Source organism: Colius striatus, chromosome 2 (genome assembly GCF_028858725.1).
Source record: "Colius striatus isolate bColStr4 chromosome 2, bColStr4.1.hap1, whole genome shotgun sequence".
Classification (NCBI taxonomy): Eukaryota; Metazoa; Chordata; class Aves; order Coliiformes; family Coliidae; genus Colius; species Colius striatus.
This window is the reverse complement of record NC_084760.1, coordinates 56,687,153-56,704,421: the sequence shown is the minus strand read 5'-3', so window position 1 is coordinate 56,704,421 and position 17,269 is coordinate 56,687,153. Positions and strand designations below refer to the sequence as shown.

The 17,269-nt window shown below is 38.6% G+C and overlaps 1 protein-coding gene across 3 annotated transcripts in view; it reads right to left on the bottom strand.

Annotated features, from left to right (window-relative positions):
- Positions 1-17,269, bottom strand: part of RNF217 (ring finger protein 217) — a 56,993-nt gene that overhangs the window by 2,995 nt on the left and 36,729 nt on the right. For 2 of the 3 annotated variants that reach the window (XM_061991012.1, XM_061991014.1), the window contains 2 exons: positions 13,853-14,017; positions 7,875-8,076 (listed from right to left, as the gene is read on the bottom strand). In XM_061991012.1, coding sequence (XP_061846996.1) covers positions 7,875-8,076; positions 13,853-14,017 — 367 coding nt within the window. The remainder of the gene's footprint in view (positions 1-7,874; positions 8,077-13,852; positions 14,018-17,269) is intronic. The other variant, XM_061991013.1, reaches the window with a different exon arrangement.

Genomic DNA, 17,269 nt, shown 5'->3' with positions numbered 1-17,269 from the left:
CACACATTTCTCTCTGCCCTCTTCATCCACCATAACTCTCTGAGCATAGCTCATTTTGTACCTTAACAGTTAGCTTGCATTTACTTCTGTTTCCATTCTGAAATCCCTCAGGCATCGACAGGAATGTGATAGCTATAAAGCTACTATCATTTAGCTTCTCCAGAATCCTACCACAGCCACCCTGGCGAGATGCCAAGCTAGCCAGCATCTTGGAGAGTTTAGGTTAGCTCAAGGTGACAAATCCATCACCTCTAAACACGCTTCTGCTTGCTTTAAAAGGCTATGGTGAAGTCCTTATGTACAGTTGTGATTCACGTGTCAATCAAACCACTGTCAAGTCTATTTCAGACTGACATTTAAAAGGATATGTTACTGCTCCTACATGAGTATGGCAGTGAGTTTGTGCAGCACATTGGCTACAGCATAAGACTAAGAAGAAATAAAGTGTGCTCATTGTTTACTTCTGATGAGTTCGTGATCTGTAGAAATGCATGGAGGGAAGGTAGGACTCCTTCAGAGACACTGAAGTTGAAACTGCACTTTGAATCCAAGAGATGTTTCTCGTGCTGCATGCTTTCAACTCATTGGCTGCATCTTCCTGGCTGTGTTTTCTGAGAGGTTGGATCAAAGTTGTCAGAAGTCTCAGCTGTTTGAAAATGCAGCATTTTTACTGGTACACCAGCAGCCTAACCAAGGATTTGAAGTTCAGCAATTTTCTAAGTTAAGCATGTGTTTGAAAGCTCACCTCTAAAAAGGGAGGAAAAGGGAGTTTGTTACTTCTCTCTTTCCCTGCCCTTCTTTCTCTCAAGTCACTTGTATCAGATTTCAGCAAAATGGATTACTTGATTCAATAATGATGTAAATCACTCCATAACCTGAGCCACTAATTTGCGCAGTCTGAAGGAAAAATGAGATACTTTGGAAATATTTACAGCAGTTAAATGAACAGATCCTTTTCATGCTAAGATAGCTTTTAAATTTCACAGAAGTGGGTGGGAAACAATTCCTAGAAGAAAAAGAGTTAGCAAATATTGGTGTTACTCCAGTTGCTAGGCATCTTAATGGTAGGCCTTTTTGCGACTCCACTGCGTTGTACTCTAGAAACACAGAAGTTGTCAAATAAAGTATTCAAGCGTAGACAAGAGAAACAAAGAATAGTGAGGGCAAATATCAAGAAAACTCAAAAAATGAGTGATTAAAACCACTTAAAAACATTACCAGAGCCTTTAACAATCTAAAAGTAAAGCTTATAAAAGGTTATTTTAAGGTATTAACTGTCTTTATTAATAATCATGTAATTAAAATTATTAAAAAGTGACATTTGGTAACAAAATTATGGAAACCTTCAATCACTGAGCTGGAGACTAAGTACACAGAAACAGAGTCTGCAGAAAGGACTAAGCTAGCTTTTATAACTGAAGTAATTTCTTTGCAGACACAAAGAATAGTTCCTAAGTGAATTCAGTTTATCAACTTGTTTACTTGCACTTGACTAACTCAGAGCTGGAATAAAGCTTTTTCCTTCTGCCTGTGAATATGACATTATGAGTAATGCACAGTTCCAAGACAGGATAAAATAACCTTTCATAGTCACGGGACAACATCTTCTTTTGGTTACCCATGAATTCTTTCTACAGGCTAAACCCACCTAGTCGTCTATATCTCCCACATTTAAATTCTTTAGCTTTCTTTACTTTCATAAACTAAAATCAAGGAACAAGTTAACACAAGATGGACAAGACTTGTTCACCATCAGTAAGGAGTATAAACAGCAGCAATTACCTTTTACTCCAGTCATTTTTTTAAAGCACTGTATTAAAGAATTACAAAATGGTCTGTTTTACATGTCTGAATTGAACATTACTTTATATTCAGTTCCAGTTTGGCACACACCAGTTGTAACAGCATGAAGGATTGTGAGGCTCTTAATGAGAGAGGTAATCATGACACACTAAAAAATGCTACTGCGATTAAGGATGTTTATCACCGGTATCGCAGGCACTAAGTTTCCCACCAAAGATCTACTGTTCTATGTCTCTTTATTTGAGACTGCCAGCAGAGAGAGCAACTGTAAAACTTGCCTTATAGATAATAATATCTTGAGTCACTAATCCACGTGGTAAACCAAGCAGTAGGTTATGATAGTCAGTTTGGTAATCTTTAAAGCTAGTTTTTAAGGCTAACCTAAAAAAGAAATGGCTGTAAACTGAACAAGTCTCTAAAGAGAATTCTTTTTACAATTCTGCTCAAATTAACATAAAAAATTTCTGTACTGTTACTCAACACAAAGACATTTATGTTAATGTAATAACCGTATTTGCAGGTGTCTCATAGGGGTTGTACTACTTGTAACGTGAGAGAATGATGTTTTTCTGCAAAATGAAGAAATGGGTCCTAGAAACGCATGCTTCTTTCTGCAGTGCTCAGAGTCATGCATGCATAAAGTGAATCTTGCGCTCCTGTCCCAAGACGAAGTGCATGTCAGATCTGAAAACATGCTGCTTTCAGAATTCTATTTGAAATGCTGGTTACCATTTCAAAAATTTAATTTACTTTTAACAGCATCATTATATGTTGTGTCCTGTTAGGTATCCATGAAGTACCTACCAACTGATTTTAAATGTAATTCACTCAATTGAATTCAGGTGGTACTTAAGTGGCATCATAAGGGCATCTGAGACTGTTGAATGTGTTTTTCCTTTCTGTGCAATTCATCACTAACTCCATTTATAAGCAAATGTTCTGCCTTCAACCACTTAGCCAAATAATTACTATGAGAATGAAATATTTAAGTCCACTGGGACCAAAGGATAAAAGCAATTTCACCTTATTGTACTGGTCACAGGACAAAGTTTCTCTAAAAAGTATGCTGTCTAAGAAAGGCAGAGAAATGTCATCAAATTCAGACACCATTTCTGCTCCCAGGTTATTTTCTTATCTCTGTGATTTCTATTACCTTTATAAACCCATTGGTTCATGAAGAACAGTATGGTTAAATTTATGCTGCCATAAATGCTTTTCCCTTATTTTTACTACAGAACAGTTTGTGATTGTAGGCACAAACACTTGCTTCTCAATAGAAACCATGACAGCATGCCAGCCTGCCATGAAGTGTTCTTTCCTTTCTACACATCCCATCCACCCAGATTTAGTAGAAACAAGCCAAAAAGCCTTCACTGCACATGGCTACAGAATCACCTTTTACTTAAGTATTTCTCCTCCACAGCAAGAAAGTAAAAAAAACCTCACAGAAAAAAATGTACCTATAAATACCTCACCAATCTCCCACTGACAGCCAAGATAATGTTCTCTCCATTTCCACTACTCAGCTAATTAGCAGAGGCATTTTTCTATAGGAAATCCAACCTTTACTTCTTGGTTACACGTTACTAAAATTCAGGGACTGTCCTTTTAGTGGCCTATCCCTCTGCTAGCATCTCCTCTTTCTAACATCTTCTGCTGACTCTCAGAACAGAACCAAAATCCAGGCTGGTACAGTAACTGATGAAAATGCTCCCATCTTGCCTGATAAAGCTTTAATGTATTTACTTTTACAGTTCTAGATACCAGGACATGTGAATCCAAGAAGGAACCCTAACTGGAATGAACCATTTTTGAGTTTTCAACTCAAATGATTAAGAGTAAGAAGCTTCAGCTCAAACCAAAATATCAATTCAAAGCAACAGTCAAAGATCATGCAAAGAAGATTCTGATGAAGGGCTATAAAACAAAAAGATATAAGAAAGTAAGAAAGCTATTGCCATTTACTCAATTTCATGGTAACAGACATAACTAATGAAGTTACTAGGAGTCAATAAAAAAACCTCACCAACGGAACTGAAGTACTTTCTTCATACAACACAGAGAGAAATCCTACAGCCCCTACCAGCAATGATGTGGAAACAAAGGCTGAAAAACTGGATAAATTGTTGAAGGATATGTCTATTGACAGCTACTAAGTAATAAAACTAATTAAAGTTATGAATACAAACTTTACTTAAGGAAGTGTCTAAATCAATGATTACAAGAAACAGGCAGGGAGTGAGATTGTATTTCTAACTGAGTACTGCTGAGGAAAAACTCACTCGGTAGACCTTTACACACACCCAATTAACTGACACAGATCAATTCTGCTGCAGTTTTACAAAGATAGTTTATCTTGACAAATTTCCACCATCCAAGATGGTAGAATCCACAAAACAAATTTACACAGTACTACAGTTTGGGAATACACTGTCTTGAAAGAAAAATATCAGAAGATCTAGTCTTACAATAATGCAATGTTTTAAAATACACATAACACTTGTGTGGAAAAAAATACAAAAATCTAGAGTGGCTCACATCTGCCAATCATAGCCAAAATCTAATCCAATGGAGGAAGAGTAGCGAGCTGAATTCCAATCTAATGTAAACTGTTGAAGCTTGGGTTTGATTTTTATGCATGAGCTCTGCTAGGGCTCTGGAATGGTTTGGTAGTTACTTGTAAAGTGCATCAGGATTGACATAAAAATCTAGAGTTTTAGAGATGACAGAGATGTGGAGTATCTATGCAGAATTCTTTGAATCTGCAAACTGCTGTAAAAATGAGTGCCTTACTACATGTGCTAGCAGGTTCAGATAGCTCTATCTCCATTCGAATGATTATTGCTGTGAGAAACAACACCCTACAGATGTAGTTCTGGGAGCCAGACCAAACCACAAGTGAACTTGCACACAGGAAATGAAATTAAAATATCTTACACATTTTCAAATAAATATCAACATATACACCTTCATCACTGAACTTTAACTCATATATACACTTCTACATTTCAGTCTCCAAGTCACTGTAAATAAACTAATTTTCTTTCTTTTTAATAAAAGCTGTTTATTTTACAAAGGAAAAGGTTGTGTATTATTGTTTCCTAGATCAACAAACAAACGGGAAATAATTTTAAGAATTAAGCACATGTAGTAGATGCACTTGTATTTTGGACTTTTCAAGTTGCATTAAAACATGCCAACTGTATATTTAGATATCTTACTTGTAAACCACTGCAAAACAAAAAAAGTGGTTTTTTTTCAGATCTATGTTGTAATAACCCACTTATTTTATATTTGTCTCTCTATTGAACATATAAGGTTTAATTTTGTAATAAAGGTTACCTGCAATTCTGCATGTGAGCACAGGACAGACATTGTAATGTCTCAGAATACAGCCCCTTGTAATCACAAATACTAATCCCATCAAATACACCAAGATTCATTTCAAAATAGCTTATATTGTTTGACACTGGGGCTTTTACTAGAAGCTCTTCTGAAACGTTACTAAACACTTTAAAATGGTTCTTGAATTTTAAGCCTAAGCTTATTCATGAACAGTTTATACCTGTGTGGTCTAGTGCAGACTTCACTCTAGACTAGATCTCCTCATGGCACTGGAATTAACTTCTACAAAACATATCAGAGTAGGCACATCCAAATAATTTTGAATTTTCATCGAATTCCCTATTTATTTCTTTCTTTAATTCACCTCTCTCATAGTTTGTTCTAAAGTCTTGCATGTTCCTGAGGTCAAACTAATCCTGAATGATATCACTAAACATATAAAGGAAAAGATGTTTATAAGGGGGAGTCAAAACAGATTCACCAAGGGGAAATCCCACTTGACCAAACTGATAGCTTTCTATGAGAGTATAACTGGCTGGCTAGATGAGGAGAGAGTACTGGATGTCATCTACCTTGACTTCAGCAAGGCTTTTGACACCGTCTCCTATAACATTCTCATAGAAAAGCTCAGGCAGTGTGGCTTGCATGAGTGGACAGTGAGGTGGAACGATAGCTGGCTGAATAACAAAACCCAGAGGGTGGTGATCAACAGAGTCAAGTTGGAGGCCTGTGGCCAGTGGAGTTCCACAGACATCAGTTCCAGGACCAGTCTTATTCTACCTCTTCATCAATGATCTGGATGAGGGGACAGAGTGTACCCTCAGCAAGTTGGCTGATGACACCAAACTGGGAGGACTGGCTCATTCCCCAGAAGGTTGTGCTGCCATTCAGCAGGATCTCAACCGGCTTGAGAGTTGGGCCGAGAGGAACCTCATGAGGTTCAACAAGGACAAGTGCAGAGTCCTGCATCTGGGAAGGAACAACCCCATGCACCAGTACAGGCTGGGGGTCGAACTGCTGAAGAGCAGCTCTGCAGAGAGAGACCTGGGAGTCCTGATTGATAATAAACTAAATATGAGCCAGCAATGTGCCCTCGTGGCCAAGAAGGCCAATGGCATCCTGGGATGTATCAAGAAGAGTGTGGCCAGCAGGTCGAGGGAGGTTCTTCTCCCTCTCTCCTCTGCCCTGGTGAGGCCTCATCTGGAGTCCTGTGTCCAGTTCTGGGCTGCTCAGCTCAAGAGGGACAGGGAACTGCTGGCCACCAAGATGATCAAGGGTATAGAGCATCTTTCATATGAGGAAAGACTGTGGGAACTGGGGCTGTTCAGTCTAGAGACAAGGAGATTGAGGGTGGATGTCATTAATATTTACAAATATCTAAAGGGTAGACATCAGGAGGCTCGGGCATCCTTTTTTTTATGGTATCTAGCAAGAGGACAAGGGGTAATGGGATGAAGCTGGAACACAAAAAGTTCCATCTAAATTTAAGAAAAAACTATTTTACTGACGGAGCAGTGGCACAGGCTGCCCAGGGAAGTTGTGGAGTCTCCTTCCTTGGAAGTCTTCAAGACTCGCCTGGACATGTTCCTATGCAACCTGATCTAGGTGGACCTGCTTCTGCAAGGGGGTTACTAGATGATCTCTAAAGGTCCCTTCCAGCCCCTACCATTCTATGATTCTAATGAGCCTAGATGACTTGCCATTTGTTCAATAAGCATTACAGGTCTGCAAGTCTCTCACAACGTTGCAAAGCAGCGAGATCGGCATTCTTATTGCCAGGCCTCTCAGTTTGTGTGCCAGCTCTTATGTTACTGCAAAATGGAAATCACCCAGTTTTCTAACTCAAAATGTTTGGCTCAGGAGTATTGTTTTCACTGCAGGTCTGATGACTTCTATTTCCACACTTTCAGGCTCTTATATTTATCTCTACACTGAATATCACCAATTGATAATTTCAAAGCATTTCCTCATCCTAGGTGAATTCCAAGTCATCTCCAATTTCTATGTCTGAGTTCAAAGTACAAAAAGTCCAGTTTTCCTCAGTGAGTCCCCAGTTTTTGACAATTAATAACAATAATTTCCTACAATGTTACAGATAGCTATGGATGCCGTGAACTCACTACAATGGCTGAACTTAAATGTATATGTAAGATACCACATCAGAGAACAATCTATAGAAGCACAAGAAAAATAGATTAAGACCTGGTTCAAAAAGCAAGTCAAGAGTGCAAATATAGGCATATTTCTGTTACAGAAAGTGATGTATATTGTTTTATTTTGGTTTAAACTGGATTTTACCTGAACGAAAGCTACCAATTAAGAGATAAATGTACTCCTACTGTCCTGAGTAGTTTAGATTTTTAAACCTAGATCAGGGTCAAATATAAACGATGCTTAATTCAAATGGATCCTTGACATAGAGGTTCTTTAAAAAAAAAAAATCTCCCATTTTGATCCATTTCTTCCTGTGTACTTACAGAATAATGATCACCCCAAAAAAATAGAAATAGAAGCTGTCAGAAGGGACACAATGCTCATTGATACACAGTCCAGGGAGTGCAAATGCTATATATTTAAATGTATTTAATAAACTGTCTTTTACATAACTAGAAAACAGGCTGCACATACAATACTTTAAACCACTAGGCTTTTAGTTAACTCTTATTGACACTCCCCCTCAATCACCTCATCGTGCAGCTCTCCACAAGGATCACTTATCCACTTACCACAGACAGAGCCTCGCACTAATCTCCTTAAATGTGGTCTCTCGGGGAGGTAGCGGTATTTGCATCCAAAGATACTGAGGTTTGATGTGTGATCTCCAAAGAAGCGGAGCTGGCGGTATCTCTCCCCACAACGGTAACAGAAATTAGTGTTACACTGTGAACAGGTCATGTGGTCACATCCTTCTGTTCTCTGGATGTGGATCTGTATGATTGGGGAAAAAAACAGAAAAAAAAGAGGATTATTTTTCCCCCCTCCCTAAGGACAGGAAAGCAGGCAATACCCAGTGCGGCCCACGTATAGGATGAAAAGTTACCACAAGCAACCTCCTGCTTTTACTCTACATTCCTATTAATATTGCAGCTGTCCTAAGACAATAATAACAGTTTCCTACAGCATGTTTCAGAGTAGCAAATACAAGTTACGAGTTGTTTCCAGATTTCCATACATGATCTTTTATATAATCCTCCTCCTTTGTGCAAACACTCTACAAGAATCAAAGTGACTCCTGCCGTTACAGAAAAAAGTTTTTATTACTGAAGTCTACACATCTACAACAAACCACATTAAAAATTAAAGTAGCACAATAAATATAGTTATCAACTCTGTTTGACCTCACCATGGATGGGTTTCCCTCGTTTGCAACCTGTGATCCCACTCCCTTTCCCATTACGTTCACAAATTTATTTGTGTCTTCCAATAAACACCAGAAAGGCTCTCTGCTGTTACAGTGGATGATTCAAGAAAGGTATAGGATCTCTTATTTTTTTGTAATAAAAAGAAAGATTCCACAAACCATATAAAATAATTACACCAAGCTTTCCTAATGCTCACAGTATAGCATAAAGCTTAGGTTCTGCATCCATCTTTCTATTGATTATCTGCATAGATAGCTCCATTCTTGTACTTCCATGTATTCTTCTGCAAACTGGCACATTTACCTACTTTGCACAGATTTGGTACAGATTTTATCTTAGTTAATTGTTTTGAGAGTCTTACAAGACAGGGTAATCCTGGGGCTGAGTATTTCACTATGATTACATAGCTACTTCTAAATCTTGTCAACTAAAAATACAACTAACAGGGTGATAAGCACTTTTCCTAGCTCATAAAATTGCTGAAGACCCCCTCTCCCTGCTCCATTTGTCCCAAGAACTTAACTCTACAGCAGAATGGCAAATAAAATTACCTAATAATTGAGTCTGAAAGTGACATTGGAAGGTTATCTATTTTAACCCGTAGCTCCAAGATGGGCTAACTTCAAAGTCAGATCAAATTGCTTTTGGCCTCATTCCACTAGATTTTTAAAATTTTCAAGTATGGGTATGTCACAGTCTCTTTGAGCAACATGTCCCATGTTTCACCACTCTCACTGGGGATTTTTTTTTTCTCTTGCATCCAATTGGAACTTCATTTGTCAAAGCTTATGATCAGATGAATCAATGACTCCTGAAATTCTTAAATACATGTAGATGTAGATATTTTGCAGGGAGGTATAGATAAGACAAAGCATCACTCAGTGGCCCTGCAAGCACTAGAGACACTGAAAGCTCAGGTGTAACTGAAGCCTCTCACCTCAAGAGAGCCTTGTGATTCATGGGGTATCCAAAATTCCTGAGAGGATCAAGTACGTTTTTTCTCTGGTGCTGATCAGGTTGGATCTGGGAAATATTGCTCACTAAAACAGTTACTGAAATTGGTATTTTATACATATTAAAGAAGTGATGTTTTCCACCAGCAATACTTCTGCGAAAAGAGACTTCATTTAGAGAAGGAACTAAGAAAACCTCAACTATAGATGTGGGGCTTGGACATGCTATCATAGACACACAGACTGACAATGCCAGATGAACTTTGTATGATTCAGTCAGAGTGCTTTCAAGACATCTCACCAGATCAACTTCAGCTCTGGCTCACATGGGCATGCCTCCCTCCCCTCAGGATAATCCACTGACAGAGATGGATTACAAATCTATAGGTTGGGAAAGCAATCACCAATGGGTCAGATATCACAGGAGAGTTCCTGCGTTCCTGTTGGCAACGCCACAACAGGAAGCAGGCAGCTGGGGGAATGCATGAGGCCTGGAATGCAGCTTGCTATAGTTAGCTGAGGCACCAGGAGTTTCAATGCCTTGTAACTGCAGGCTCCCCAGTAGCATGGTGGGGAAGGAAGAGGCAAGGTGAGACAGCACAACTTGTAAGCCCAGTTTCTGTCTCCAAGTATCCAGTCAGTATTACTGGCTTTATCCTCCACCCAGAGGCTGCTCAAATCCAAAGATGTACCTTCACCTTATGGGGAATGCTTTAGTCACTCAGGAACCCAAGAAAAGCTCCTAGAATAAAAGGGGTGAAAATTACACACCAATGGCAAAGCACACAGAGCTCAGCCTTAAGGAAACAACTGAAGTAGCCCAGTGACTATTATTTCAGACCCTAACCTTACCCTCTGTGCATGTTACATGCAATCTGACCAAAGTTTTCCAGGGAAATAGTTTCCAAGAGATCTATGGATGAGAGTAGTTGTCTCTCCACCACCCCTTCCAAAGAAAACATGGTGTTCAGCTTTATCCCTTCGTATACAAGCAAGGACTCTCCTCCCTCCAGATGCTGATAACTAATTTTAGAGCACTTTCAAAAGGTATGTCCCCTGATAACAGTCATATTAATCAGAACTGTGAACCTGGATAAGAAGCATATACTCCTTGATTGCCAACTGTATCCTTGATTACTTAAGCTTCTGCTGCTGTTTGAAGATTTCTAAGTTAAAGCTGCTGTTTAGTGTTTCCTCAGCCCATGTATTTGAAATCTGTGGTAAGATAACATCAACATGAAGTACTTCCTCGGCTTGGCGTACTGTAAAAACACTTGTGGAAAAAAGGCATTTTGCTACAAACATGTTGTCACAAGAAATTTTAAAAAAATAAAACCATAAAACAGCAGTGAGGAAAGACAAAGTTATAGATTTTACAAAAAGGTATCTAATAATATGCAGCAAATTTACACTCATTAGTCAGTTCCCTCAGGAACAAGACCAGCACTTTTTAGACAGTTGTAGTTGAGAAAAGCGGCATATGCTGAGTTTTTCAAGACAATGTGTAATAAATTTCGAAAAGGCTCTACTGAAAGTAAAATGTCAAAACTAAGATACAGATTTTCAAGAAGTAGCATTCTGTGGTATTTCCATATTGATGTATAGTCACAACATGAATCTGTAAGCATATCTTAGAAAGATCAGGTAAATATAAACTATTCCTACTAGATGCACTAAATTGTGTCCAATTACAGGGAAAAATACTCAAGTTTAAGCTTATTTAACAGTGCCTGCTAGTATTTACACTACAAAAGATTATGCTCTTTCAAAGCAGTTAAAACCACTGAAAGACCTGTGAATACTTGCCTAACGATCTGCCTATACAGACAACACAGTAAGAGTGCTCTGCTTTCTCACCTGCACACCCAGATAGGATAATTGTGCACTCTATGTCTGTGCCATGCAGCTACTTACAGAAACAGTCTGTGTGTATAAGTGCCCAGGTGTATTACCTCCAGAAGGCATCTGTAAAATACGTTCACCGTTTATACTGCAATCCCACTTCGGAAGTTACCAGTAACTTTACAGGTTACCTCAGTAAAGATATATAACCTCTGTTGAAGTTTCTACTTTTAATTTCTGTTAGATTCAGTTATAGTGCAAAGATTGAATACTAGTAAATTGACACAATCTAATCCTTACTTTTCCTCAATCTATTTGTCAATTTCGGCTACTACAAATTTCTAACCAAAATGTGAAAGACTTTCTTCTAAGTAGAATACGTGCATCTATCAAAATCTGTCACCTGAAACATTGCCTATGTGGATCTAGAACAAGGATAATCCTAACAGGATGTTACCGATTGCCACTCTTTTCTCTGTTTTACTTGGAAATACGATAGTCATCTGATTCAACATTGTTTTATGGAGAGTTTTGGCAGGATGGCTGGAGAGTGGAGAAAATATTAGCTTCAATCCCTCTGACTCCAAACTGTTAACTGTTGGTGTGTTTATCCCCATGTGCTCAGACATCTATTAACACTTTAATGGCGGATGCTGCATAAAACATTTTTTATAACTAGTCAGTAGCCAACTAGAACAGTACTGCTAACCACTGGTTAAGTGGTTCCTTTGATTATTTGCTAGTTGCAGATCTGATTTTAAAACAATGTGTTGATATAAACATTTTGGAAATTGTAGGCAGGAAGAAATTCTTTCACTTCTGAAGAGAAAATGTCAGGAGTGAGGGTAACAATACAGTTTAAGAAAAAGGTTGAACTCTGTCTTCAATACTCACTTATAATACCACATTATCAGAAAGGACAGAAAAGAAAATTCTTTTTCCGTGGTGGTTCCATAACTTTCCATTTTGCCTTCCACCACACAGGACGCGTTATTTTCTCTTCATTAAGAAAGAAACCCAATGTCTTTTTGAAATTAATAGTCAAAGTCATGCAACTTACTTCAAGCTTCAAAACTGTTGACTTAAACTGCCTAAGTTTCAAGTGTCCACCCTCTTTCAAAAAAAGTGAAAAGTCGTATATTTGGCAGCTTGGTAGATTAAAAGCTTAAGGATAAAGACATTAGGGTTAACAGTTTTAGTTTGTTTCCCTTTCCAGCTAGCAACCCTCTTCACCTTGCTTTTTTTTCCTTAGTGCATTTTCTTCTTTTTTCTGGACAACTTCGTTCAATAGCTACAGCATTCATATTGTCATAAAATCTGAATCTGGACACAGGTCAGAGAATTAAAAGAAAAGACATACCACTTCCCCCTCCAGAAAGAATAAAGTTTTAAGGATTTTACTCTAAGACTTCCCAGAAAGGGAACATTTTTAGAACTGGCTCAAATCTATCAACTCTTACCAAACACCAAGCTTTTAAAACTCTGTTAAAATGTCATGTGTGAGGGGGAGGAAGGGTAAACAACTGACTGCTGATTTCAGACCTTTTGGAATTTTTCTTAGTGTTTTGAAATCTTTTAATTTCAAGCTATGGCATCACAGGCATTTCTTTCCCCAAGACCAAAACAAGATACTTAGTAAACTGATAAACATTCTCTTATTTGCACATGGTAAGGCTCAAAGTGTGACAAAACTATTTTTCAGACATTTAGAAGTAAATTTTCCCATTGGGTACTCACTTCCTATCAAATGTTCCAGTTTTGTTACTTTGTTCTCGCCATGAAGCAGACATAGAGAAATAGATAGACTGAGATTAGGTACTCCCTTTCAAAAAAACGCACAGAAACAAAAGGAAAAGGACAGTCTCCCACTACCATGATGCCCTCTGACTTGCTACTTTTGCTAGCTGGAGATAAGTGCTGCCTAAAAAATAGTGAATATACATAACTGTCACCTTCATTAAGGGAAACTAGGAAAGGGGTGTGCAGATATGTTGAATCTCATTTGAGTAGTAAGAAATATTTCTTATCCTAGAAGTGCTAAATGACATTTTTTGGGGTGGGGGAGGGTACTTCAGTATTGAAAATTAAACTAATTCATGAGAAAGACTTGAGAAATACTAAAAAACTTCTAGTTTTGCCAAATCTGTAAGTCTCTCTTAGCTAACTTACTGACAGAGTACTCTCTGCCTTACTCAGAAACGTAATTCACTCGAGCTCTTTGGAAAACTTTGACCAACAGTATCATATTTCTCTAAAGCTTTACACTTCTTTAAAGATTTATTTTAACAATACTTTATCCAGTAACACACATTCATTATGACCACACAGCAAAGCCTCCTCTTCACAATTTCCATATTTTTTTTTACACGCAGAACCAGTGCAGGAACCATCAAGTAAGACATCTGACCTGTTTTCCCTCAATGGGAAAAGGATTTTCACAGCAAGTGTGAGTTCCATTTCCAATGCTGATCACAAGCTATGAATACTTTAAATACACATTCATACAGTTTGAAGCCACTACCTGCAAGCCGAGGGAGAACAGCTCACCTTGCATTTTGGACACTTCTGGGCATTCCTCTGCCCGTGTTCGATTTCGTTGGCCCAGTGACGCAACAGCTTGTCTCCCTTCTTGTATTCTTTGCAGTTAACGCCTTCATGCCAGGGAGAGTGGCACTTGAAACACCAGACAAATTGGCAAGATGGACACTGGATCTGTACAAATGAGAGAACACCACATATTTGCAAGTTGGGCCCTGACCCAACTGGACAGCCCGTTTTAAAACCACTGTCCTTCAATTAAGAGAGCAGCTGCCCAGCAGAAGGTCTAACATCTTTTGAAGGGTCTGTTTTAAAAATACAAGAAATTGTGGAAGATAACTTGTTCTTTGGCAAGGAGACAAAATACAGAACTAATTGCTAAATCTAGGAAAGGTCACAATCAAACAAAGCACAATTAGGTGGTTTTAAGCATAGGAACAGCTTCCCAAATTTACTATATGGCTCAAACGTCATACACATGTGAAATCACCTAAAAATCAGTAGCCAGTTTTCAGTGCAGTGAATCTCAGCCTTATAAACTTCACTGCCAAGGCTATCACAAGAGGGTACTTGGTCTTCTGAAAGGTCTCTACAGAGCCCAGAGAACGTTATGACATTTACATCAGAAATAGTCCTGGGAAAAGTGACCAAGAGCAAGGGCCTCAACCAAGGGCCACAACTACAGCCTGGAAGTCAGGTGCTTCCTTTTGGTCGCAATTGTGCAAGGACTAGCCGAGGCCGTGCCAAACAGCCCACTCACTACAGACCACACCTAATGGCAAAAACTACAAGCCAAGCTCCTTAAATTGACAAAGGATCTATTATTTCCACTCCTTGGGTTTTAAATCACTGAATCAAACAGGTACCTTCATCATCATGTCTTCCTCCAGAGGAAGTTGGACAACCTCCTATTCTTTTTTTGAAAGCTATGGCAGCTGTTGTGTTTGTAGAAGCAATAGAGGCACATTGCAGGTGCTTATCTGATGAAAGACACCTGCTACCTGGATCATGCCTAAGAGAAGTAAAAACTAGAAGCCATGTTAGACATGGGCACATCTAGGCTCCCATAGCACCTTCACTTCTGCTGCATTTGGTAGCAAAACACCTCAGTCTGAAAGACAGGAAGGCACATCTCTCAAGTGACTGTTGAGCCCTGTCTACCAGCTACAGTTGAAGCCCATACCTGGCACTGCCCTGACTTTATATCAGCTAATGGATGGGACTGAGGAATTCAACCAGCTAAAAAACCCAGACTTTTTGGTTGTATTTCTGTCCAGAGCTGCTTCACCACCACCCCACAGACACATCTGTGCTCTGAGGCTGCTGCTCAGGAAACTATGTCCTAGGGAAAGCCCCCAAAGTGTATTTCCGAAGTCCTCACTCCCATCAGTTGCCATGTCCTCTGCTCAGACATACTGACTGCTGGTGTGCTGCCTTGGCCTAGTTAAGAGTCTAAAGTGGTGCTCTAATACAAGTATTTCCCGGGGAGTGGAAGCCAAAATTATTATTTATATATGCAATTGCTGCATCCATCACTACCTGAATGCTAACACAAAGCTGATATGATCTCTGATACACGACCAAGAAATGACTCTGTCTGCTACCCTTAATGCAATTTCTCAAGTTCTACACATGGAGACATTATTTGGTTTCCTGCTTTTAATGTTTCACATTAGAAACGTAATTGACACAATGACTCAAGCTGAGTATTTTAATAACCCTCACTGACCCATATTTTTGTGGTTGTCTTTAACTTCACATGTAGAGAGCAAATGCCTTTTTTCACACTGCAGCAGCATGCAACAGTAATAACTTCACTTGTATAAAGTGATGTACCTCTGTCTGTCCAGCACTAAGTATTTTACCTTGAATAGTGGACGAATGACATTACTCAAGCATTGCTTCAGCTTACCTCTTTATGCCAATCTACATCTACAGATAAGCAATGGGATTTAACACTCAAAAGAATTAATAATTTTCTCATTGCCCATAAAACAGCATTTCCACCCTCCTGGATCCTTTGCCTGATCAGAAGCCTAAAGTGCAAATAAGTGAAGCAGCATCAAGAAAGTGACATATTTTCTTCCTATTACAACACAGTAACATTCCTGCTCCTGATTATCTTTGTAAAAAAAACCAAACGTATGTACACTAAGTGTTAGGACACACATTTTCTTCAAATCAAGCAGACTCAAAGACTGTAATATTAAAATGGGTTAAATTCTGACGCCCTGTATCTCATGCAAGTAGGACTTAGTGCTTTCTATAGGTACAAGATGACATTTTTGTTAAGGCACACAGCAGAATACCTCACACAGAAGAAAACTGCACTTGTAACATGCTTCCTGTCAATGAAATAAGTTACTGAAGACAGAAGTAGGCAGCACAAAACCAGGAAAGAACAACAAATGAAATTTGTTGGTAGGGGAACAACACAATAAAGCTGTACTATGTGGATTATAAACAAAATTACTTTTTACACAACAACACACTAATGTCCAAGGCAAAGATAGTATACAAAACAAAAGTAACAAAAAATGTTAACTGGTACCCTTTCTCTGGCCCAGATGTTAAACCAAAGGAAGCAGACTACCCTGAATCTCTGCTTCCCCGATGAATTCTCCTAAGAAAAATAAAAGAAAAAAATCCCACTCTGAGGAACCGAAATAATAGCATATTTATTGCTAACCAAACACAGAGCATCAATCTGTTTCCACTATACTTTAGAAATCCACATGCACAACATAGCTTAAAATTCCAGCCACTCTCCTGCCCAGTATCTTCTGATCATTTTTTTTCCTCCTGCCCAACTTTAGAATTTAGGTTTTTCAACAATGTGTGTCACACTGACCTGTTGCTGTGAAGACAGATCATAGCAAGCATCACGTTGTATAGCAAGTATCACTCAGTATTTCTTATGCCTCAGTCAAAGGTGGAGCTTGTTGCCACAATTAAGTGTTCTACAACCTGAAAGCTTTTATTAGTTGCAGTATTCAGACACGAGTTACAACATGAATGTTAAAAAAAGTACAAATCCAAGTAACAGAGCTGAGAAGCTGCTAGTTAAAGCTTCTTTCTTAAACAAAATAACACCATAATTTCAATCATAAGTTTAGTGTGTCTGGTTTGGAGGGGTTTTTTTGGTGAAAATCTTACACAAATTCATTGAAGGCTCTGTTTCTACTGCAAATATATTACTTAGAAATTACTGTAATACAGGATGAGGCTATAATCACATAAACCAAGAAATGCATTTGTTACCATGAATGGCCATGACTAACTGAAGTAAACAAATGGGAACTGTCCACTTCATTATCAGGTTTGGAGTTCTTAGGTTTTTTTATTTCCACCCACCACCTCTGCCAGTACCTTCCTCAAAACTGAAATAGCAAATAGTTTCTACATTTTGAATGGGCCATTTGACTT